This window comes from Ictidomys tridecemlineatus, chromosome 13 (genome assembly GCF_052094955.1).
Source record: "Ictidomys tridecemlineatus isolate mIctTri1 chromosome 13, mIctTri1.hap1, whole genome shotgun sequence".
Taxonomy (NCBI): domain Eukaryota; kingdom Metazoa; phylum Chordata; class Mammalia; order Rodentia; family Sciuridae; genus Ictidomys; species Ictidomys tridecemlineatus.
In genome coordinates this window covers 29507944-29534115 of record NC_135489.1, presented here as the reverse complement: position 1 = coordinate 29534115, position 26172 = coordinate 29507944, and the positions used below count along the sequence as shown (strand labels likewise).

Here is a 26172-nt window from a genome sequence, read left to right as displayed (position 1 = left end):
CTTACAAACCATGAACACACTATTTGGTATCATAAATTTAGGTTTTCATTGATTTCTTTTATTACCCTATTTTAAAATTTTCATCATACAGATCCTAAATATATATTCATAGATCTATGCCTTTTCATTTGTTTTGTGTTTTTAAATTTTTATTTCCAATTTTTCATGTGGGTATGGGATTGGTTTTATGTGTGATATTGTATCCTGTAATGTTACTGAACAAATTTTAAGCTTTTGATAGTTTTCATTCTGTTTCTCATATATATGAACATATTGTCTAGAAATAGAGATGGATTTATTTTCATATCGTCTACATACATCTATGATTATCATTTTGTTGTTGTTGTTGCCCTATTACAGTGGCTGGAAAATTTAGTATCCTGTTTAAAATCAGGGATGAGAATAAATAACTTTATAATGTTCCTGGTAGCAGAAAGAGAGCACTAAGTCTTTTATTATTAATATGATTTGTGTTGGTTCTATGTGGAGGGTCTTCATCAAGTTCATATAGTCTATCAAGTTATTATATTTCTACCTTGCTGAAATGTCTGTTATACTTTGGGAGAGGCTTTTTCTTCTGTATAAATTGGTATGATCATGGGATTTTCTTTCTTCTTTAGTCTAATCAAAGGGTAGATTACACTGACTAATTGTATAAATGTTTTAATAGCTTCATACACATTGAAATTCTATTAAAAACATCTATTCTATTAAATGATGTCTCCTTGGTGCATACACATTTGGAATTCTATCTATTCCTGGTGGATTGATCAGTTTATCATCATATAATGCCCTGCTTGTTCCTAATAATTTTCTTTGGTCTATGCCCTACTTTATCTAATGTTAAAATAGTTAAGATGTATAAAATAATTACACTTGCTTACAATGTATAACTATTTTATTCATTTCTAAGTTTGCTTTCCTAATATTTTTGTGCCTAAGTTTATGTGAGATATTGTTATGTAATTTCTTTTTTATGATGAATGGTCTGATTTGGAAATCAGGATAATACTCTTATGCAGGTTGGGAAATGTTCTTTCTACTTTCTCAAGGAGATTGTATGAAATTATTATTAGTGTTTTGAATATGTAAGAGAAAGTTGGCATGGTGATTTCCTTTTCCAAAATTTTAAATTGCATACCGAATTTTTTTCATTTTTGTAGAACTAGTCAAGTTACCTATTTCATCTTGGCTAAGTTTTGGTAGTTTATGATTTTTATAAAACTTGTGAGTATAGTTTTCATATTTCCTTATATTTTTAATGTTTGCAGGAATTGTTATGATATCTTACTAATATATTGGTAATACTAGGTGATTGTTAATATGATTGATTTTTTGAATAACCAATAAACTTTCTGGTTCATTAATTTTCTGTTTTCGTATTTTCAATTCCATTGATTTCTACTTTTATCCTTATTATTTTCTTCCTTTTGCCTGGTTTATGTTTACTGTTCTCTTTACTTCCTAGGCTTTTGAGGTGGGAGGTTAGATTATTAATTTGAGAATTTCAAACCTATTTAATACTTTAAGTCAATGTAAATTTCCCTCCCAACACTGTTTTAGCTGGCCACACACAATTTGGCATGCCATTTCAATTTTTATTCAGATCAATGTATTATTTGATTTTCTTCAAGTCACTTTGGAAAAGTTTTGTTTTATAACTCAATCTATGATTTATCCTAGAGAACGTTCTCTGGGCCCTTCAAAGTAAATGTCTATTCTACTGTTGTCAGGTGAAGTATTCTCCAATGTCCATTAGATCTTGCTGTAATGGCACTGTTGCCTCCTTTTATATTCAAGCTGATTTTCTCTCTAATATGTCTACCAGTTGTCAAGAGTGGGATAACAATTTTCCTAATTATAGGTGTGGATTTATCTATTTCTCCTTTCTTTCTATCAGTTTTTATGTCATAAATTTGGAATTTCAGTTGCTTGGTGCATACACATTTGGAATTCTATCTATTCCTGGTAGATTCATCAGTTTATCATCATATAATGCCTTGTTTGTTCCTAATAATTTTCTTTGGTCTGAAGTCTACTTTATCTAGTATTAATATGAAAATTTCTGATTTTTTGATAAATCTCTCATTATTTTTTTTTATTTTGAACCTACTTGTGTCCTAATGTTTGATATGAGTTTCTTATAAGGAATGTAGTTTTTACATTTTTATACTCATTAAATTTCATTCTGTCAATCTCTGGTGTCTTTTAATGGGTTTATTTTAGTCCAAGTTTAAATTTAACTAGGTGGCTTAAACAACAGATATTTATTTCATCACCATTCTAGGGGTCTGAAGTCCAAGATCAAGATGTCAGCAAGTTAGTTTATTCACTTTCCTTCCTTTTGTTGATATTAACAATGGGGTCAAACTAGGGGCTCACAAATACTAACAGACACCCTCGAGCTCCAAAATCTCACATTTCTCACAGGTGTGATGTGGTCTCACTTCAGCAATTTCCCTTATTCACGACTTGGTATGGACTGCCAAACCCTGCTTCTAGAACAACCATTTACAGCCACTAAGCAAGTTTATCAGGTTTTCTACAAATGGAACTTGATGTGATGTCTCCATCTATTCTCTTTCCCTCATTTCTACAAGTTCGATTGATTTCCCAATTATAATAAAGTATAACATCCCATAACACTGTCATAAAATGACATCATCTCACAACGGTCAGTTCCTACAGTTGTGTTTTGATTTTCCAGGAACATGATCCTAGTGAATTGGGGTGGCTCATGGAAGTTAAGATACTGTAAGGGCAAAGGGTCGATCTTCAGAAAGCCAGTATATTAGAAAACACTACACAGTACCCAAACTGTGATTGGCAGCAGCCATACTTGCATAGGTACAGATTGAAGAATCTGAAGAAGCTCTTGTTCTGAATGAACTAGTTGGTTCTTTAGAGAAGGATTTTATAAATTCTCTGAATAAAAGAGGAAAAAAATGTGTGGTCATTGCTGTGAAAATTACGGCAAACCCTTTCTCCAGGGAGAAACCAATTTCTTTAAATTTTTATTCAGCCCTGAGTAAATTATGGGTATTAAGTTACATAATTGCTAATAACATAAAATAGAGTCATGGTATTTAACTCTGTTCTCCTCCCAATCTATTCTCCAGAATCAGAATTATACCGCTTACAAAAAAAAAAGCAAATAATTATTATTTCATTCCATTGTCTAAATTTCTTTCAGGATGAAGAGAGATGAAACCCTCACATAAATAGGCCAATGAGGTTTTATCCTAATTTTCTCATCACATCACAGACCCGTTTCCTCTTTTCTACCCTAGAATGCTGGTCTCCGCTACTCACCATGATCCCGCTTGCCACAGGGCTGATTCCCACTCTCCTCTTGCTGCTGGAAACACGTTAGCACCTTCTGTCGCCCCCTGGCCTAGTATGGGGTGCTTGTCTTTAACTTAGTTGAAGAGGTCAGAGATCCTGACCTCTTCAACTAAGTTAAGCCTCCTATTATAGATAATATTCACACCTCATAACTCTCCTTTATAGCATTGAATATAGTCCCAATTTAAAAATGACAAATATAGTTCACTGTTATCTTGCTCCCTGAACAGACCATCAGAGAGGAGCGTCAGCTGTTTGAGTAAAATTGTATCCCCAGAGCTTAGTGCAGTAATTGACAGGGAGTTAGCGCTCAGAAAATGTTTCCTTAATGTGTACACAAATGGTTTGGTTCGTTGTGTTGATTTCTGAGGGGCAAACAAATAATGCTGAATAGAGTGTGTTACACACAACAGGAGGTCAAAAATATTAAGTAAATGAATACATGCATAAATGAATGTTGAGTTATCTGTGAGTGAGTCAGCTGCTAGTGAATTTATGGGTCATTTACTATTTTAGTTTGACTTTGGGGGACCACATATTTACTGAGATAGAGTTCCTCTTTTCTTCCACGGATGGCTGAAACAAGTAATTTCTATTATTTATCTACAAAACCCAATGATTTCTATTAGTAGCAACACAGGATATACAATAAAATAAACTACACAATAAGTACTAAAGACAAAGCTCAGCCACATAAAGAATGTCTATCTTTTGTTGGCCTGATTCCATCCCCCCCCCCTTTTTTTTTTTTTATACTGGAGATTGAACTCAGGGGCACTTGACCACTGAGCCACATCCCCAGCCCTATTTTGTTTTCTACTTAGACACAGGGTCTCACTGAGTTGCTTAATGCCTTTCTTTTTCTGAGGCTGGCTTTGAACTTGGGATCCTCCTGCCTTAGCCTATGGAGCCAATGGTACAGGCGTGTATGTACCATTCAGCCCAGCTATCCTCATTTAATATGATCAGAGAGGGGAAGGATTTGACTGACCCAAAGTCACAATCTGTGATTCAGTGTTGATGTGCACTCTTGAGTCCATAGTTCATGGTTGTTTTCAACTTGCTAGACATCTCTTCAGCCATGGAACTCTAACAGTGCTTTTATTTCTCACTTTATCTCTTCTACATAAAAATATACAGTGTAATTGCTATAAATCCAGCAGTTCTCACCAGCAATAAACATAACACTTTTGGCAAACTCGCCTTACTTGACACTTTCACCTCACATCTGATGCGCTTACCTGAGGAGAGTGACTTTCAGCAGCGTGACTTCTGGCTTCCGGCACTCTACTTGCCTCACCCAGGATGGGAAGCAAACAGCTCTCATATTTCATATGTTTGAAAGAGTCACTGTGGATCTATCCCAGAAACCATATTTTTCATTTTATTTATTCACCTGTTTTAATTACACCTCTGGAGAAAGCAGAGCGATACCCAAATTGCAACATAGATTGTCTGCGGAATAAATCATTGTTGTGATTTTAGTGGGCATACTGAATATATCAGAACATTTTATTTCATTTTAATTTTTAAAAAGACTTTTCTACTGGAACTGGGAGATATAATAATGACCTATAGTCATTTTTAACAAATTGGGATGTCTGGAGTTGCTAACCTCTCATGGGGCTGATATGGTCACATTTTCTTTCCTTCTGCTTCTTCCATGAGAGACAATAAAATATTAAAGGGTCAGTAGCACCATGGTCCCTACCACTTTGGTTTTTGGCCTATTAAGCCCCCACAGGGCAGTCAACGGCACTTGAAAGGATATCTAGAACGAAGGTCAGGCCTGACTGACCTCATGTGCCTGGAGACAAGCCTCTGATCCTGTGTCCTCACCTCTAGGAAACTGGGCTATTATAATGTATATGGTTTCCTGATTCACTATTTATTATTCAGTGCATCTTTTTTACAGGTACAGGTTAATAACTATAAAGTATTTAAAAAGTAAATAGGATAAATCATACTGACATTATTGTTAAGACTTTACACAAGTTTTTTTTTTTTATAAGCTGAAATGTTTTGATTTATTGATGTGATTTTTCTCCATAAAAATTAATGATTTAGACCCATCTTTTTGAAGGGAGATAGCTACACTAGGGGATATATAAAAAGGTTAACAAGAGATGGAGCTTGACTGAAGCTTAGGGATGAAAAGAATTGGGCATAGTATCTCCAAGTGAGTTTTGTGTAACACCACCCTTACCTTTATCCTACTTTGGTGGTTGGAATCCACTTATTTCCTTTAGTAATGCTTTCATCGTTTTCACCCTGAAAATTCACATGCTCCTTGACTCACCACAGGCTTCTCTGCTTAGTTTTATTTAAAAGTAGCTACTAAATCATAGGATGCATTTATTTGTGAACGCAAATTTTGGATGCCGCATTTCCTGTGTTGAAGGATGACTAGAGGATTGATAAAGCTCTGTGAGTGTGTTTCCAGAGAAGACTGGTCTGTGGAGTAGTGCTATGATAAGTGTCCCTCCAAGGTCTATGTGTTAAAGACTTGATCCCTAATCCACGGCACTATTGGGAGGTGATTGAACCTATAGGAGGTAGCACTTAGTTAGGTCTGTAGTTCTCTGGGATCACAACCTTATGGCATAATGGGACCCTATCTCCTTCCTCTTCCTTTCTGAGCCCAGCTTGAAGGGAGTGGCTTTGCTCTGCCATGCAATCCCACAGCGAAGTGCCTTACCACAGACCTAGAAGCAACAGGATCAACTAATTATAGACTGGAACCTTTAAAAAACCGTGAGTCAAAATAAACCTACTATCTTTAGGAGTTGGTTGTTTGAAATATTCATTACAGAATCAACACACTGGGTGGAGAAGATTCTCCATTAATGTGGGTACTACCACGCAATAGGCTTGGGACCTACAGAGAACAAAAAAAGGAGAAAGTCACTTATTCTTTCTCTTGCTTTAACTTTTGGTCTTTTTCTTCCTTCCTGAATGGGCACATTTTCTACTGCAGCCACAATTAAACATGAGAGTCCAAGATCTTCAGCCTTTGGACTTGGACTTTCACCAGGGTCCTTCTTGATGTGGGGAGAACTTTGCCAAGATGGGGGGTTTATCATTGATCTCTTTCTTTTTCTGAGGCTTCCAACTTCTTGGACTGAGCTGCTACTGACGACCCTTGCCTCTCCAGCCTGCACATGTCAACTGTGAAACTTCTCAACCTCTATGATTGTGCAAGCCAATCTAATAAAGCCAATTTCATATAAATATGTGTTTTATTGGTTCTGTTTCTCTGGAAATTCTAATAGATATTTTAGAGAAAATTGGTATGAGGAGTGGGGAAGATACTGTAAGATAAATAAGAGTGTTTTAGAATTGGTTGATAAGAAGTAGTTCTAAGAGTTTAGAGAAACAGACGAGAAAATGCATCAGATGCTAAAATAGAGCGTTATGGGGCAATGCCTAGGAGAGCTGTGGGAGTGAAGCCAGAAAGGCAGAGGTGCAGCAATGTGTAACGCCTACTAGAAGAAATGCAGGTAGCATGCAAAAACAGCTTCAGAGAGCAGCCACGGGGCCTACAACCAGCAAAGCCATCGAGATAGGTTTCCCAAAGCCTCGGAGATTTATCATCCATGGACAGCATGCCCAGGAAGGTGGATCTGGAGCTTTAGATTTTAATGTCTTTCATGCTGGGCTTTCCTTCATTTTGTTTATCTTGTGCCTGCCCTACCTTGTATCTTGTAAGTATATAGCTTGCATTTTGATTTTTATAGGCTCACAGCTGAGAGTTTGCCTTGAATTTCTGAAAAAAACTCTGGAGCTGGACTCCGGAGCAGCGCTAGAACAGTTAAGATGTTTGGACTCTTGCAATGGATGGGATACATTTTTGCACTGTATGACAGACATGGACTTTGGGGGCCTAGCGACAGAATGCTACTGCATAAATATGGTTTGTGTTACCTCAAAGGGCCACGTGTTAGAAATATGGATTCCTGGATAAAGCTGTTGGGAGATGGTAGAAGCTTTGAGAAGTGGGAGATCCTTAGGTCTTGGGGTAGTTCTTGCATGACCTCTTGAGTTCTCATAAGAGAGTTATTATAAAAGGAACAGCCTTGGCCTGTTGCACCCTGTCTTTTCCTCCTTCAAAATATAGTCACTTGCTTGCTCTTGTGTGCACTCCCACCATGGCTATGTATATTAAGCAATGATTTAGAAAAGGAACAAAGACCACTATAGAACTTACACTATGCTGTTTGAACTTTGAACCTCCAAAACTATGAGCTAAATAAACTTTTTATTCCTCATAACCAGTCTGTCAAGTATTTTCTTATATTGATGGAAAGCTGATGAATATAGTATTTATATGGTTAATATTTTAATGAGATAGTTAAAATTCCTACTTTCTTACATTTACATTTAATGATGGTTGAGTGGCCAGAAAGAATGACTGTGGATTTTTTGTTTGTTTGGTTTTTGTTTTATTGTTGTTGTTATTTTTCCATATAAGCCCATATTGAAATTGTAAAGGGAAAACTTGAGATCAGGTAGAAGAATTTAAGTGAAAGCTAAAAATAGAACTTAGGCTATGTAGGATTTGTGTCTTCTTCTTTTATTATTATGTAAAGATCCAAACCAGAAAAACTACAGCCTTAATTTTTATAAAGGTGGTCAGAAAGCCTGGACTTAGATACATATATAATAATGATCACACACTTTCATATGTTTCTTTACATATTTCTGTATTTTCATATGTTCATTGATCCATGAATTTCAGTCTTTTTACAAAATATATGATATTTTTATTGAGATGGGTTTCATGTTCTGATGCTATGGTGGAGGAAAAGAAGCCCCTAAATCAAGGAAGTCATCACTATCTTGCATGATCTAATTCTCTTTTATTTTCACTTTTTTGTTTTGGTGCCAGCATGTTGTTATAGGATTACATAAAAGGAAAAGCATGTAGGCTATCCCTCTTTCAGGAGGTGACTTGAAGAGAGACGTTAAAGAAAACAAAGGGTTACTACCTAGGATATTCTTACTCATCACCTACCCTAGCCCTTCAGACTGAATATTGATATGAGGCTGATTATCAACAACCATAGGGAAGTTTGAGAACACTGTGGCTACTGATCAACTTCTCCATGGTAATGGTTGTTGGTACACTTAGTGTTTCGAGCTAACCTCCCTTTTGCTTGGGCTGTACTTGTGTGTCATGTTGCCAAGGGACTTGGATCAGCTCTATTCTTGGAGGTCCCACAGGAGCTAGACTGAGGTGGTGGCAGAGAACTGGAGTAACTTCATTGAGGCAGAGTTCAGGAATCCACACATCCTCTTTGTGTCACACAAGTGATCTCAAAGGGAGACAGGGGCTCTGGAGGAGGTAGACTAGAAAGATCTAAGGTAAGAACAAAGAGACAGTTTTGGGAGGACTCCAGACCCAAGGCAAAGGGGAAAAGTTCACAGACTCTAGTAGGGAGTGCCTGCTTACCATGACACACTTGGTAAACGGAGTCAACCAATGCATTAAACAGAAGCAGGCCAGCCTCTTGGTTTAACAGATCAGAGAAGACACAGAGTATAATGCAGGGCTTAGAAGATGAAAGGAAGAAACAACTGCCCTGAAATCACCTGGGCCACACCTTACCTTGTAACCCAGAGATAAAGTTGAATCAGAGAGTACATGGGGCATAGCTTTGAATGATAAAATTTTGACATAAGCACACCAAGTAGAGATTGTATAGTTTAGGAGAGTTCTTAAATTACTGCCTCAGATTAGCACTAAATTACTAGAATAAACTAAAATTTAGTAGGCCCCCTCCCAGCTATCCATTAGTCTAAGGCTCATGAGGAAGAAAAAATAAACTATAGAGAAATGCAGTAGTAATCTTTTGCTTGAACAACTGAGTACAATATGTATGATGCTTATTCCAACTGCCCAGGATTTATCCCTACTAGTATTTTCTACAGAAGTTCCTAGGCTGAGGTAATGCCTATTGAACATAAAATGTGATATTTTAGACTTGTGTTTGTGTCTGGTCTGACGAATTATTTTATCCTGGCCAACTATAGGATAAGTTAGTGAAAATTACTTTAAAATAGGTGGAGGGTCCATTTGAGGAGGCGATGAATCATATTCAGGATTGCTTAGTACCATCCCATGGAAGAAACTCACACTTATACATACTCTCTTGTAGTAACTAGAGAAGGTTTGTTACCTATTAGGCACTTATTCACAATTTGATAACTTGTGTTGGATGACTAGACATTCATCTACTCTGGACATCTATGCATATTGGCTAAAAATCTTGATATTCACTGGACAATATAGGCATAATGTACATTATAATTTCTGAGCTTTTGGAATCATTTAGATGTCCCAGGTCTGGATAAAAATTTTCAAGAACGTAATCAGAGACAAGATCCTGACATTTTGGCCTTATATCAAAGGGGGCAACTCAATATCTCCCTCGGGCAAAAATATCTAGGGTTTTGATGGAATATTTCCTTCTAGTCCAGTCTTTTATAAGAAAGATAAGTTGAAAATAATGCTTGAAATTTGTCTTTGACTCTATTAGGGATAACTATCTCAGGTATTTCCAATCTGAAGGTGATGATCTGCAGACTCCCTTCCTGAAATACCATAAAGTGGTTGGATGTAGCAACTGCTTGCTCCCCAAGTCAAAACTCAAAGAGAATTTTTAAGTTGCAAGAATTATTTACCATAAATTATTAATAACTATTAAATTATTTTACGTTATAGAAATTATTTATTTAAGCATTATAATGAAAGAGATGGAATAAGAGTAAAATGAGATACAAAACTTCTAAGGCCAAAGGCAAAGGAGTTATCAATTAAAGATAAAAAAAATTTACAAAGATTTGGCTGTGTTAGAAAATGCACCAAACAATGCCATTTATGGGTAAGGGAATCATCAAGTTTACAAAAATGCAGATTGAACACAGAAAAATTAGTGCCAATTACTGTTTTCTGAATTTCTTCTTCTGGCAAACAGAGAGTAACTGTTGGAGTGCAACATTCTCAGGCTTGGAAGGATTCCAGGGTCAGGGACTGTAAGAAGCAAAGAACCTACTGAAGGTGAATGAGCTAATTTAAAGGGACAAATGCAAAGAATTAAACATTCCAAAACAAAGGAAGAAGTCAAAAATCAGTTTGAACGCTTAAGATTATCTTGTATCACATGAACCTATTTATATGTATAATTTTTATGTGTCAATTTAAAATAAATTTAATTTTTAAAAAATCTTGTGATTTTATATCAACTTTATTTTATTTTATCTTGGATTTTCATCTTAGATGTGAACACAAGTTACAATGAAGAAGTATTATGCGTTTAGTTTTAGGGGAAATTCAGGATGGAGAATACTGATAAGTCCATGCATCAGTGCATAAAAGACTTGGTTTCAGTAAAGCCTAAAGGACAGAGTAGTAGAAATTACTAACAAAAGATAAGTACCTTCTAGCTTCCTTGATGGGAAGGCCTAGGAGTAAGAACAGAGGGCTCTAGGTGGGTTTGAGAAAGGGCCCTGGCTCCAGTCTGTAAAAGAACCCACAAGTGTAATATTCTGAAAGATTGATCTTGATTAACACGTAAGAACTGATAATCCATAAATTCCATTCTATTTGTATCAATATTACATGTAAAGTAATGCATGTGGACCGAATCTCACAGATAAAGATTTCAGGGCCTATGTCTGAGTGATTCATTTCTACACTCTCAAAGTTTACCAAGTGCCAGAGATGTTGTGGAAAAAAAAGGAAGAATCAGTGATGAAATACTGAAGAACACCATTGTCCTTCTCCCTTTATTCCCTAATTTATGCTAAAACTGTCCCCCCAACCCATGAAGATTATTTTGATGAATTCATGCTTAACTGTAGTTTCCCTAAATGCTTTTCTATTAAACATTCAGAGCTATCCCTTTTAGTAATTTCTTACCTTGAATTTAAATAAGCCAATTCACACAATGGGAAAAAAATGAACGACAGATGACTTCATTTTACATGATGACCCATTGTAACAAAAACAAGTACAAAGCATCTAACTGGTGGCGTCTCATCACATTTTATGTAAAAGGAGAGAAAAGATTTTAGCAACATGACAAGGTTGAGTCAGTTGGGTTATCAAAACTCATCACCTACATATATGTATATGCAGATGAAGGAGTTCTAAGAGATTACTCCCTGAAGGGAGCACAAGATCCTTTTATAAGTATATGAATCACCAAATTCACAATCGCTATTCTCTTCTCATTACATAGACGATATTCTTTTGCCACAGCCCTGTGGCTTCACTGTGATAATTTCACACAAGTGAAAAGGGGGCAGAACACTGTAAATAAGGGTATCTTTTCATTTTGGCTTTTTAATGACCCATACCAGTTCCCATTATAAATAATTTCTCTGACATTCATTTCTGAAGCATTCAAGAAGTCGTATGGTGACTTTTACACTTAAGGAAAGACCAGGATGCAGATTCCTGTTCTGAAATTATTTCCCAAGCTGCTTCATTATTTACAGAGATTCCTGAAATGCAAACAACCAGTGTTATCAGGCAAAGGCAGATCCCTTGAGCCTTTTATCATTCTGCTTGCAATTTTGCATATTTCCTTATAACCAGACAGCATACCAAATGAAGCTAGACTCTTTAAAGGGAAATGAGGCAATTGGAATGTCAATTTTATTTAATCATATATTGTAAAAACTAAACAGCATATCCGGCTGATTGACAAAATCCATCCAACTGTTAAAGGCAAAACAAAACTATCTCGAGAGGTACAGTTATGCAGATCTAACTTCTACCTAAAGGCAGATATATAAAGAGAGAGGAAAAGAGAATACTGAAGCAGAATGGTCCGACTGATAAAATTCAGAGAGACAGAGAGGGACTCAACAGCAAGGAGATCATGCCATGGCTTCTCTCTTTTTCTTCAGGGAGCCTTTCAGCTTCTTCCAGAGGCTGCCTTTTCTCTTCAGTTTCTTTTCCATGGATGATGGCATGGACTCCTTCTTGCGAATTTCCCTCACTAAGCCATGAAAGGCATCATCAATACAGAACCTAAGGGCTGCGGAGGTCTCAAAAAAAGCACAGTTATATTCTCTGGCAAGACTCAAGCCTTCTTCTGTAGAGACCTAGGAGAAAAATAAATAATATTAAAAATAGGGAAAGGCTTTAAGATCAAAAATATGTTCTCTATTAGGGCCTATGGGCCTGTTTCATTGGGAAAAAAAAGAATAAAGCAAAAGATGAGAATTTGTTTTGAGGAAGAATCTTAAAATTTTTGAACTTGAAGGACAAATAGAAAACCAGAATTCCTGAAAAAAAAAATAACAGATTAAAATAGTTTAAGAATATAACTAGAATTGGAGCTGGGGTTCTGGCTTAGTGGTAGAGTGCTTGCCTAGCATATTCGAGGCCCTGGGTTTGATCCTCAGCACCACATAAAAGTAAATAAATAAAAATAAAGCATTGTGTCCAACTACAACTAGAAAGTATTTTTTTAAAAAAAATAGAACTAGAATTAAGCTCTCCAAACTTCAAAAGAAGCAACAGCATAATGAACCAAACCAAGGGTTTAGAGTCAATCTATTTAATTGCAAATCCCAACCCAAATGTCTGTTAGTTTTGCAAACGTGGGTAAATTTCTTAATGCTTTGGATTTGATTTTCTCATCTAGAACTTAAAAATAATAGCACCAAACTTAAAAAAAAAAAACAACAACAACAGCAACAACAACAACAAAACCCTGTTAATATTAAATGAGATAATCTGTAAGAGGGACATGGATGTGCTGGGTGTACATTTAAAGCTTCAAACAGGTTAGTTGTTATTATAGTCCACAGCTTTCATTTAAGACTAAGTGACAGAGTAAAGTTGTTGTGAGAATTAAAGAAATTATTTGCTGACAAAGAGAACAGGCAGGGCTAGGTTATAGTGGTAAGACATTTCTCCAGCATGCAGAGGCTCTGGGTTTGATGGGCGGGGAGTAGGGGTGGAGGGGAAAAAGAAAACAAGAAGAAAAACACCACAAATATATAATAAATAAGACTGTCTCTAATTGAGTGCTTCAGAACAGGCTCTAAGCTTCATGAGTCCTTTGTGGCACTTAAGCCTGCTGTGGTTGATGTTAGTGTACTGGGTCTTCTAGAGAATATACAGAACTGAGATCAGGCATTTGGATTCATTTATCAGTCCTTTAATATCTACCAAAGCTTCTGGTGCTTAAGTGACCAATAGAGGTTTTACAGGAACTAAAAGAATAATCAGTAAGACTACTCAAGGTTTAGTAAGTCTTAACTAAGATGTTAACGTAAATTATGCACATATACTTGTCCACAAGGTTTTGTTGCTACTGCTGCGATTAACTTTCTTACTCAAAATTTAGTGCTCCTATAAAGCTCTCTCAAATTGTCCATCTGGGACTCTGAGTACTGGGATAGGAATACAGTGAGTACAACTCCCAGCCCTCCCGTGTTGGAGATGTGGCACAACTCTGAAAAAAATAAATTTGTTCTTCTAAGCAACTGACATTTTGTAATTGTTTTTAATCAGAGCAGAAACCAGCTTTCTTAGCCAATACATCACACCATATGGCTAGTACGTGGCTGAGTTTAAGTGTAAAAATCTACCAAGTCTGTTTGATTCCAAAGATACATCTTTCCCTTGAGTCTGTAGTAGATTGGCTTCACCAAGGGCTATAAAATGGAGAAAAGTAATTGCCATGTTTTAACCTCAAGACCCAGAATGTCTGGATTTTTTTCCTCCCTCCTTTTATTCCTGATGGCAAACACATCAATCCTTTTTGGAGATCATTTCTATCATGTAAGAACTTAGGAAATGTAACTGAAAACAATCAACTAAAGCTATTAGCATTTGGATTTGCTAATACTTAAGCAAAGTTATAAATGCACTAAGTAACTAGTCTGATTTTCAAGTTATCACAAGTGATAACCATACTGTTTTGACACTGCATACCATGGGTTACTATTTATTTTTCAGTCACCTGTAAGCATTTTCCCTATCTAGAAGTCACTGACATATATTTTACATATTGTAGAAATGCTACATTTCTGGAAACTTATTTTTAATAATCAGTTTTCATCAGATTAATTGTTGTAAATGAATAGTTGCATAGTAAAAGAGCCTTAATATCTCTGTGACTTGAAAAAAAATGTTTTTTGGGGAGTAGACTGTGGCAACCTAGCCTCAGGCTATTGACTGGGTTCTAGTCTGCTAATTATTTTTCTGAGACTCAGGCTAAAAGAACAACTATTATTTGGCATATGGTTTATCCATGATAAAGGGAAGACATGTTAAAGAGGCTGACATAATTTTATCCATGTCCTAGTGTGCAAAAGACACAGAAAAACCAAAAGCCAGTGAGGCTGATTATATAATAGGCTTACACTGAAGAGTGGCCAGAGTAGAAAACTTTAGCACAATCAAGTATATATAAGCAGAGTGCATTCTCCAGTTAAAAAACAAACAAACAAAAAAACAGTGATAAGTCAGTTCTAATTTTTGAAAAAAAAAATCACTTGTTGTTGCAACATCTTACCTGTAAGAATCTAGTCTAGAAACAATGAAATCTGAGTGGAAACATATACAAAGAGAAATTTAATGCAGTGGCAAAAATATCAAAGTCAAAAACGAGCTTTACTAGAGTTAAAGGAAAATATTTTATAATTGTAAAAATACCAATCAGGAAGATATTAAATATTTGTATGAACTAAAAATTGTAGCCTCAGTTTATATCAAGAAAGAATTGATATCTCTAAAATCTAAAATTCAAAATTATACTAAACTTTTAAAGGTTTATATTTTTAATTTTTATTTCTTAGTTGTAGTTGGACACACTGCCTTTATTTTATTTATTTTTTATGTGATGCTGAGGATCGCACCCAGTGCCTCACACGTGCTAGATGAGCGCAATACTGCTGAACCAAAACCCCAGCCCTATAGTAAATATTTTTTTTTGAGAGAGAGAGAGAGAGAGAGAGAGAGAGAGAGAGAGAGAGAGAGAGAGAGAGAGAGAGAATTTTAATATTTATTTTTTAGTTTTCAGCAGACACAACATCTTTTTTTGTATGTGGTGCTGAAGATCAAACCCGGGCCACACACATGCCAGGCAAGCGTGCTACCGCTGGAGCCACATCCCCAGCCCAATATAGTAAATATTTTTAACAAGTCTCATTTAGCAATTGAAAGCATAGAGGCAAAAATTCAATAAGAACATGAGATTCGAAGGAAATAATGGATATGACTTAATTTACATACTTAAGATGCTATGCCCAATTAATAAAAAAGTTACATTATCTTCAAGAAATTTATTTCCTGCTAAACCAAGCCTCAAAACAATGAAAAGAATAATTAGTACCTCATATTCCCATATTAGATTAAAGTAGAAATTAATAACAAAAATAGAAATCCCCAAGAATTTGGGAAAAATATATTTCTAAATAGTCAACAAAGAAATTATATGAAAATTAGAAAATATTGGGAAATGAATAATGTAAGGAAAACAAAAGTATAAATATCGAAACTTGCAGAATTACCTACAGCTTTATTTAGATGGTTGTAGCATTACATGCATGTTTTAGAAAAGTATGAAGACTCAGATTTGATGATTAAGGTATGAACTTCAACAGAGAATCCTAGCCAGATTCAGGCAGCTATTTTTCTAAGTTAAGGGTTAGAAAAATAGCCTAATACTAGAACGATTAGCATATATATGGGGGTTTGATGTATTTGGGGGGTGGCATTTCAAATTACTGGAGGAGTGAAGATGTCCTCAAGAGTGCTCTGACATTCAATTATTACTTTTGATTATTTTTGAACAGCACAGGAAGGTAATTTTTAAAAATATTTTTGTTTATTTATATGTGATGCTGAGAATCAAACCCAGTGCTTCACATGTGCAAGGCAAGTGCTCTACCCTTGACCCACAACCCCAGCCCCTTAGGAAGGTAATTTTTGAGAGGAGAGAACAGAAGTAGAAAGGTTGGAGTTAAGTCTTTAAGGTCTATACTTTTTTTTTTTTACACGTTTGAAAATACTTATGTTTATGCATATATGTATGTATTACACATATGTATGCATTGTAAATATGTATTTGTATATACATCTCTTCATATATAATCTCATATTTTATAAAATATTTCCTAATTATATAAATATAAGCATCACAAATTATCACAGAAATCAAACTTCATTTAGAATTTTGATGTAACAATCAAACTCAATCTAAAATAAAATCAGGAAGCAAACTCTGTGCCCAAATACTTATTGGAAATATACACAGCAAAAAAGTACCTTTAATACATGATATAACCACATATTTTTAGCAAGTTGAAGTATATTTAAATCTGTGATCACTCATTACTTAGTAAGAACCCTCTCAATATGTGAAATCTATAGTTGCAAACATTTTTAGATTTATTATCAGATATAAATTCCATGTTATATAATTGAGACTAACTCAGCATTTTTTATTCCACATTCAGTATAGTGAAAAAAAATGTTAGGAAAAATAAGTCTTAACAAACATTATTTTTTAAAGATTTCTGTGTTTTATGGTTAGTAAATACAGTCAATTATTGCAACAGTATCATAGGAAATACTTTTTAGGAGTATAATCATCCACAAATAGTGTTTTGACTAGTTTAGAACCAGAGTGTGTGATAATAAGTAACAGCTTTCCTATTAGAATTAAAAAAAAAAAAAACTAAGGTAATTAACGTATTCTTCTAATATCTTGTCTATCTAAATTTTAAATAAAATTAAATACTTTAAATCACCAATATGTATTCACAGGATGTGGTTAACTGTTAAGGATGAAGCAGAGTGTTAAGGGGAATTACATTTTTTTATTTTCTGAATCAGGAGTTTCAGACCAGAAAGGTTAAGCAGTGGTTAAGAAATGGTTCAAGGTCACCCATCCAATTAAGGAGAAAATCTGTCCAGTTGTCTTCTTTTCCATCAATTATTGTCTCCAGTCCTTCTTCCTGTTTCTCCTGGGACCTTTCTTGTTTCTCTCACTAGCATTCCATGTTTATTAAGAATGATGCCAGTATGAAGTTTTAATATGATGTTTAAATACTACATAAGTGGCACACAATATTTTATATAACATTTATATAAAAATTAAATTTTCAGTAAGTACAGAAATATGGGAGGGGAAACAAATGTTGTAGAAAGATTGTTTTAGGGGAGGGGAGCAATTGTCGAAGATACCCTATTACTACTGTGCCCCTCAGTTGCAAAGAAGGGAAGTTTGTGATTCAATGTGCCACCTGGAGGACCAACAAGGCAATGGCAGAAGAAGAGAGAATCAAGAAAAATGTTTCATACAAGTAATAGAAAATTTCAATAACCCAGGGGGGCCATCTTTTTAATATATATGACCTTTTTCACCAAGGAAGATCACCGTGTAATAGGCCAGGTACTCCCTGAAATGCCATTACCCATCTGCTGGAGGAGGCATTAGCACACAGCCACAGCTGCACCGGGGGCTGATGTGCCTGCAGGGGCCCAAGGCAAGCACAGCCTCTTCTAGAGCAGGCCCCACGGCAAGCACATGTCCAATTAGAGTTCCAGTCCCAACCATTTGCTCACTTCGGGAGTTTCATGTCTCTTTACATGCTTTCGTCTTCTATAAAAGTAAAATAAAATAAATTAAACTAAATTATTGTAAAGGTAGTCAGAGAAATAGTGGTTGCCTAGTAAACTCTGTAATTCTTAATAGCACACAAGAAAACTCTGATACCACTCTGCTAGAATTGCTAACCTCAAGTGAAAAGAGTGGGACTTGCTCTTCCAGCAGAAGCTGTACCAGCAAAAATCTCTTTATGGATAACTCTACTGGGCATTGTTAAAATGTTGAGGGCACAGAGAGAACTCATTGGGATTTGTTCTACATTTTAAAAATATTTCATCATCTGTGTTGAGCTCTATTCTTGCCTATGAAGCAATTCATATTCATTATATAACACACATCATCAAGATAGCAGGAACCATACTTTCCTGACTTATTTGGGACCAAAACATCCAATTTGTTAAATTGAAGGGAAAGCATCCCAAAACTTTTATATATATATATATATATATTTTAAATTTTCACTTTTAGATACTATTTGATTTGGGTCAGTTTTAACGTAGTTTTGATGGTTTCCTTGATCTGTTCCAATGAAAGTGATTTTGATCTATTTAACCTGATTTATTTACATATTTCATCTGAGACAGACATTGCCATTCAAAGTAAGTGGTCAGATGTTATCTCAAACTCACTAGCAAGATGCCCCACCTTCAGATGCGCTCAGCCCATGGGAAACTCATTCTCGATGGATCAGAGAGTGGGTGTGTGGATGTTCATCCCACTGTCTTTGTTTACTCCAATTTTCTTTTCTAGATGGGTAAACAAATCTGTAAGCAAAGCAGATGCTCAACTGGAGAAGAGGTGTCACCCTCTTTAGCAGGTCCTCCTAACTTTTTGGAGCTTCCTTTCCTTGTTCTATGACAAAGGAGGGTAAACAACTCCCTATCTTTCTCCATGGTAGGGAGAAGGAAAAGCACTCTGATTTAGGATCAAGATTCCAGATTCCAACCTGAGTCTGTAGAATGGGAAGGGTGAGAATCAGGGAGGGATGAAAGCAGGAGTGCACCATGTCTCATGGCATATTTGTCTGTGGCTCTTTGGACTGTGAAGTACCTTTCACCCCTTAGTGATCACAGTTCTTCTTATGGTATGGATATGAGGTATCCATCAAAAGTTCCTGTGTTAATATAGGAATATTCAGAGATGAAATCTTTACACTGTGAGAAGTCTAGCCTAATCAGTCCACCTTAGTTTGAACGCCCTGAGTTGGTAACTCTAGGAAGGTACCATGTGGCTAGAGGAAGTGGGTAACTGGGAGTGTGCCTTTCTGCCATCCCTCCCCACTTTCTCTGTTTCCAGACTAGGCCATGAGCTAAGCAGCTTTCTTCTGCTGGGCCCTCCCTCCATGATGTATTGCCTCACCTTGGGCCCAGAACTATGGAGTTGGCATGTATGGGCTGAGTACTCTGAAACCATGAGCCCCAAATACACTTTCCTCCCTGTAAGGTGGTTTTGATGGATATTTTGGTTACAGCAACACAAATCTGACTAACACAGCTCCTCTGCAGGAATCTTTCCATTTTCATACCTTTGCATGTTGCTTTTTCTCTTCTATAAACTTTCTCTTTTTCTCTTTTCTTTTTACCTTTTCCAGATCTGCTCACATCTCCATAGACCCAGCCGAACTGCAGTGGTCTTGTTGGTCTCAGTTTGCTGTTCAATTTATCATTCCTAAGGGGAGTTTCTAGGTCTTACACTTTATAGTTATCACTCAGTATCTAGGCAGGGGGGATCTGGTTGCAGAATCCCCATGATACCAAACTCTGAGGATGTTCATGTCCCTTATTTAAAAGTAGCATAGTAGTATGCTCATAAAACCTATGCATGTCCTCTGCTATACTTTAATCGCCACTAGATTACTTATAACACCTAATATAATGAATGATATATGACCAATTATTATGATGCATCTATCACTTAAGGGGTAGTTATAAGAAAAAATGTCTGTGCATGTTCAGCACAAATACAATTTTTTTCCTGAATATTTTTTATCCAAAGTTGTTTGCATCCTGTGTTGCAGACCCCATAGAGACAAAGGACAAACTGTAGTTGTTTTTATCTCATCAGCCAAAATGCAATGCAGCTGAACAGAAACCATATTTTGTCCTTCTTGTAATCCTCATTGTGCTCAGCCACAAACATTGCAGGTGGAAGATGCTCATTAAATATTTACTCTTGATGATGGTGATAATGGCAGCCCATAAGCAGTCACTGATGACCACAGAGTCCATTATAATGGGTCCATTAAGCTGCAATTCTAGAGGCCAAGATATTATTTCCAAATTTATTTTTTACTATAGTGTGGGCTTTAGCAATATACTCGACAAAATCTTACCACACTGACTAAAAGTTTATCTTCTGGAATCAGATTCTCAGGATTTGTATTCTGGTGATACATTTCCTACCCATGGGCTTCAATTTACTTCTGTGCTTCAATTTACTCATCAATGAAATCCTACATCATAGAATTGATAATAAGATTCAATGAGATATTTTATGAAAAGAAATTATCACGGCTCCTGCCATATTGTATATATACAATAAATGACACCTTTATTTTTCTGATGTTTCCAAAGAAGTTCAGAGGAAATTTTCAGCTGCTTTGAATCACATTTGGACCCCATTTAAAAATTTGCTGTTTCTCACCATGACATAAAAATGTTACCCAATGTAGTCTCTTTTTCCTCATACCACCTTGTGCACTCTGCTTTCCATTCTATACATCCACCATATACACTTCTACATATGCCTGGGCAATCTTCCTGCTTATAAGTATCTACATCGACTGATTCTTGTCTAAGATGTGCTCCCTCAGTTCTCCTCCTGGTTGTTTTCTTCGTGCCCCAGTTTAAGTTTTATCTCACCTGAGGTGGTTTGCATAACTGTCCTCTCCAAAGCACTTTTAACATCCTAGTAATGCCATTTCACTACGCTGCCTTATTTCATTTTGGGCAGTGAAATATTCTTGGAGATCATTTTATTCATTTTTATATGTTTATTTTGTTTCCCTACAGTTAAGATTAAGCTTATTTATTACAGAAAACTTTTTTCATTCACCATTGACTAGAACTTAGTAGGCACCCAAGTTTGTAGAATAACACCACTGAAACCCAGGGCCATGGGAATACAGCTGGGATTACAATAAATAGAGGAGCTTGTTGTCAATTGGGGAAATTAAGTCAATTAAAAAAATTAAAAGGAAATTTCAGATCAATGATAGTGGCTAGCACAGGACACTGTGGTTGCAGTCACCCTACCCTATCTAAAGAAGGGAGCCTTAATCTGAATGGACTTAACTTGAGTGACAAATAGTAATTACAAAGGCTGGTAGGGGGAGAGGTAGCCAGGGAAAGGCACTAACAAAGGCCTAAATGGTGCTTTTCTGGAATCAACAGTAGTTAATGTGGTTTAGACCAGAGCACAAGGGAGTGAATGAATGAGAGCACAATCAGAGGGAATTAATGCACTTAACTGCCTAATTTACTTAGAACTATCTGAAATTTGTTTAGAATGCAACTGAGTAATTAAAACAAAACAAAAACTATTTTTGAGAGCCTACTTTGTGCAAGGAAATGTAATAGGTTTTCTCTCTCCCGGTGTTCTGGAGTAATATTGATTGAGTAGAGAGAGAAAAGCAGGACATAATAAATTAAATGGTGTAGCCAGTCATTGAGGCACAGGATGATAATGGCTCTAGGGTAAAGGGTTTAGACTGCTTTGTACAAGAGACATTTGAAGTCTCCAAGGCCTTGTGCTTTTCATCCTAGAAACTGTGGTGTGCTGGGGGAAGTGTTGCCATGGTAGCCAGTAGTTGCTATGAAGGGAATAAAAGAGAAGGTTAATGCTAAATATTTTGCTAACAGCTATGTCTGGCTTCTTCTTTGAATTTTCTCCTAAGGACTTTACTTTTAAAATATCTTGTTAAAATTATAAATCAATAGACTTAGGCAGTATGTGTAATATATATATTCAGGAATACGTGTGGGTAAAATATACATATATATATATATATATATATATATATATATATATATATGCATGCCTAAGGATATCTTTACATATTTGCCCTAACAAATAAAAGTATGTTTTCGATTAACATTAAATCAATGGTTCTTTGAATTTTCAGGGAATTAGTTATTATGAATAGCTAAGCTTAAAAGTGGCCAATAATTTTATTCTTTAAGTATCAAAAGTATTTTAATAGATAATTTATTGCTTTAATAAATTCATATTAGGCAAAAATAGAAAGAGGAAAATTATATTTGTAATTCACATAACAATTTAATATAAGTATCATATTTTAATACATACAACAATTATAATTAAGTAATAAATTATATAACTGTATAATATCTGAATCCCTGCAGAATACCATGATGGTAAAGGACATCACATTCTCCATAATACGCAAATGCTTTGTCCATGAACCAATTCAAAAAACATCTATCCCCATGTCTTCATTGCAATGCCAAGGAGGATCCAAACAATTACTATGGTTGAAATTCTCCATGAATTAACTAGAGAACTCATTAGCTGGAATTTCAAATGATTTGCTGAAAGTTTTAAGTTCTTTCCATTAAAATGTTCCTGCAACCAATTTCAAACATCATAAATGCATGATTACATATGCTTTCAGTATGAATGCATGTCCCACAGAATCTCTAAAGAGAGAAAGAAGAAGAAAAAGCAAAGCAGGGTTACAATGCTTGCTTGAATCAGGTCTGGAGATCACAGTGGCAGATGATTCTGATGAGGATCAAACGAAAGTCTAAGACTTCACACAGTTATCAGGGCTCCTCTGAGCTCACTCTCAACCTATGTATCAAATTGGATTGCATTTATAAAAGAAATTTCATGAAAAGATGTATGAATTTAGGATGAGTTTGATATGACTTCTAAACTTGGAATCTGCAAAAATAAGCCATATTCTTTATTTTCTGACCTCATATACACACCTGGGAATATTTGGGAAAATATAAGTGCCTGTGCTTATTGGCACCACCATAAATTAAGTTTTCAATCTTAGCAGAGCCATCAATGCTCTTGTCAATCATTTTACTTATTATTAGCAAGAGTCCTTTCCGATTCCTCATTTAGTTCTTCAAAATCTGCACTTCTTGTCTCAGATCTCTGACCTTATCCTCATTTTTACCAGATGGCCTTGCCCTCTTATTTCACCTCAGAGAGAAAATAAAAGCATCAAAAAGAATGACTTTGCCATCTTGGACAGTACCTAGAAATTCATCTGAATCATTAGACATCTTATCTTATACTTCCCAACCTTAGAAAATGAGAAGTTGCTGATTTCTGTGAAGTCTAATACCTGTATATCTGGAGGGCTCTGAGGTCCCTTTTAGATCTATATCAATCCTGCACCATTAGTTGCCTTTCCTTTGTTCTATATTTTCAGCCTTCTTCTCTAATAGTCCCCTTTGTCTCAGAAAAAAATATGTGATTTTCTTTTTTAAGAGTCTAATTTTAGTTACTTTCTTATTTCTGTCACTCCATTTCCACTCAAATATAAATTATTTGAGAAAAATATTTGTACAAGGTGAAAAAGACAAAGGATGAAGTTGAGACACAAAAGTGATTGGGAGAAGGTTGCACAATTTAAAAAAGTCCTTGTATATTTATGTGCTGGTTTCTCTCAATCACTTCTGATTTGCACATTAATATCCACAATCTGAATTCTGTCCCCACCTCATTCTCCTAACATGTTATGCACAGGCATAAATATTATTCTTGCTGCCAATCCCAAGAACTGTTTGCAGTGATCTTTAACATTTTGCAAATTGGTGACTCCCTTTTATAAAATTCTTCTCCCTTGGATTGATAACCTGTATCCAGTCTAGAAATTCAGATTTACAAGTCTTCACTCACTCAGAATTATGTGCCCATGGATTCTTTCATTGACTTTCATTATTTCTGTGCTCATTTGCCATTTCCTCCTTTGCAACTTCTAACCATTTTCATAGACTTAGTCATCATCAGAGTGCTCACAAATCTCAGACCAATGTCTCAAATCTCCACTCTCAGTTGAAGTCCAGAATCATATGTATAGTTCCCCAGTAAAAAATTCTTTTGGAAAGTCCAACAGGCATGTCAATATCTCTAGCAGTACAGGTGAGATCTTTTGAGACCATTCTACATTCTTCTTTCTTCCACATGTCTAAATCCTATTGTGAATCAAGTTGTTCCATGTGTATCCATGTATTACTTTATTCTTATATCTTCTCTCTCCATCTGTGATCACTGACTTCATTTAAGCTCTTGTTAACTTATACCCTGGAATATTTTTCTCAGCTTTAAAGTCATTCCTCTTAAATCTATCCTTCCCACTAAGCAGAGGAAGAGTTCCACAGAATGAAGGCAGCTCTTTTGCTCTCCAGTTTATTTCTGTGATCCCTCATTATTGAGCATGTGGTGGGTATTGCATTATATTAAAAAGGATGTTATTCTTATGGCTATTGTTATAAATAAAGTTATATTTGTCTATTTCTTTGGAAAAGATTGCCTCCTCAGTGTGTGTGAGCATCATCCAATCTATTGAAGGTGTGAAGGAAAAGGCAGAGGAAGAATGAATTTGCCTTCAGATTGAGCTGGGATTATATACCTTCTCCTGCTCTCAGACATTGACTCCTCTTTTTTTAGGCTTTGGACTATAACCACAATCTATACCATCAGTTTCCTTAATTTTAAAGCCTTTGGGTTTGGACTGGAACTATGCCTCTGGTTTTCCTGGCTTCCAGCTTTCAGATGGCAGATTGTAGGACTTCTTAGTCTTTATAAAAATGTGAGTCAACCTCTCAAAATCTCTCTCTCTTTATATATATATATATATATATATTCCATATATGTATATATAAAAATAATATAGGTATACACATACATATACACACATTGGTTTTGTTCTTCTGGAGAATTCACATGCATTACTAAATACAAAATAATTCAGGATTATAATTGTGATAGCTTTAGGATCATCCTGATGTTACCAAGTCATCAACTGTGACCCTACACATCATCTCTCTCAATGACTATCTTGTTTCTACAAGTATATATTTATTGTAGATTCTTATGTAAAATGCTCATTTCTGTCAAATTTTCTTATACTTCAAAGATAATTTAAATTTTAGTGATTATTCCTGGGTATCATGCACTCCAAAATCTGTCTTATATGAAGTAGATAAACAGTTTGAGGATATCTAAATTCCACGCTAATATATTAGAGTTGGCACTGACATCCAGGCCTTTCTTCTTGCAGTTTTATCTTCCTTTTCACCAAGAACACAAATAAAATGGTGCTAACGTGATGGTTCAGGAGACAAGTGCATTTTGGTAAAGAGAAAAATGGAAAAAAAAATTGTTCAGAAAAGACAATGCCTGGGGCAATCAAGCTTGCCTTGGTTGGGGAAAGCAGGAGTAAGATGCCTTTTACTCTGCTTAGTCAGAGAGCAGTTGAGGACCCTGCAGTTCTGGAGCTTGGGTTTTCACTTTGTGAAATTCAAGTTTGTATTTTTAAAATTTATATTCTTTAATATTTTATAATAAAATGCATCCACAAGGCCCCATCCCTTTGGATGTGGAAGATATTATATGAAGATTCAAGTGGCTGCACAGATGACAGCTGTTAACTCTTATAGGAATCCCCTCTGTGGCCTTAGAAACTCCTTGCATTTGTTGCGTCCTAAGCCCAGTTGCCCGATCAATCCCTGGGTGGACGGAATGACCTGCCTCAATGGCTGGGTGCACAGCATGCCAGCAACGGCAGGCAATCTTGACAAGTCTGTTAAGAAGCAGCAGCCTGAGACTGCATCTCCACGTCAGTGACACCTGTTTTCACTTCCAGATTCTGGTCGTGTCAGAGCACCTGGCAAACAACACTATCACTGCAATGACTTGTCAGCTCACTGACATTATCTGTGCTCTGTCCTCTGCGGAGGTAGCTGAGGACATTGTCTGTGTTAGTTAAACAGCAGGTCTCACTGAGATACAAAGAGAAAAGTACTCAATTTAAGAAAATGGGTTTTGAAAAGTACTCAATTTAAGAAAATGGGTTTTGAAATCAAATGGCCCTGGGTCCTGTTCCCAGATCTGATGCTTATTAACTGAGTGACATTAATTGATTTACTTACCCTTCTACTCCATATTCCCATTTTGAGATTAATAAAAGACCTATTTGATAACCCTA

At 35.8% G+C, this 26172-nt stretch overlaps 1 protein-coding gene across 4 annotated transcripts in view; it reads right to left on the bottom strand.

The window, feature by feature from the left end:
* The window catches only part of Rit2 (Ras like without CAAX 2), a 387859-nt gene that overhangs the window by 46037 nt on the left and 315650 nt on the right, over window positions 1-26172 (bottom strand). For 3 of the 4 annotated variants that reach the window (XM_021726525.3, XM_078030099.1, XM_005325560.4), the window contains one exon: window positions 11974-12459. The exons of the other annotated variant lie outside the window; for it this stretch is intronic. In XM_021726525.3, coding sequence (XP_021582200.1) covers window positions 12232-12459 — 228 coding nt within the window. In that variant the 3' untranslated portion in view covers window positions 11974-12231. Of the gene's footprint in view, window positions 1-11973; window positions 12460-26172 lie in introns of those variants that run through there. 4 annotated transcript variants of the gene reach the window in all.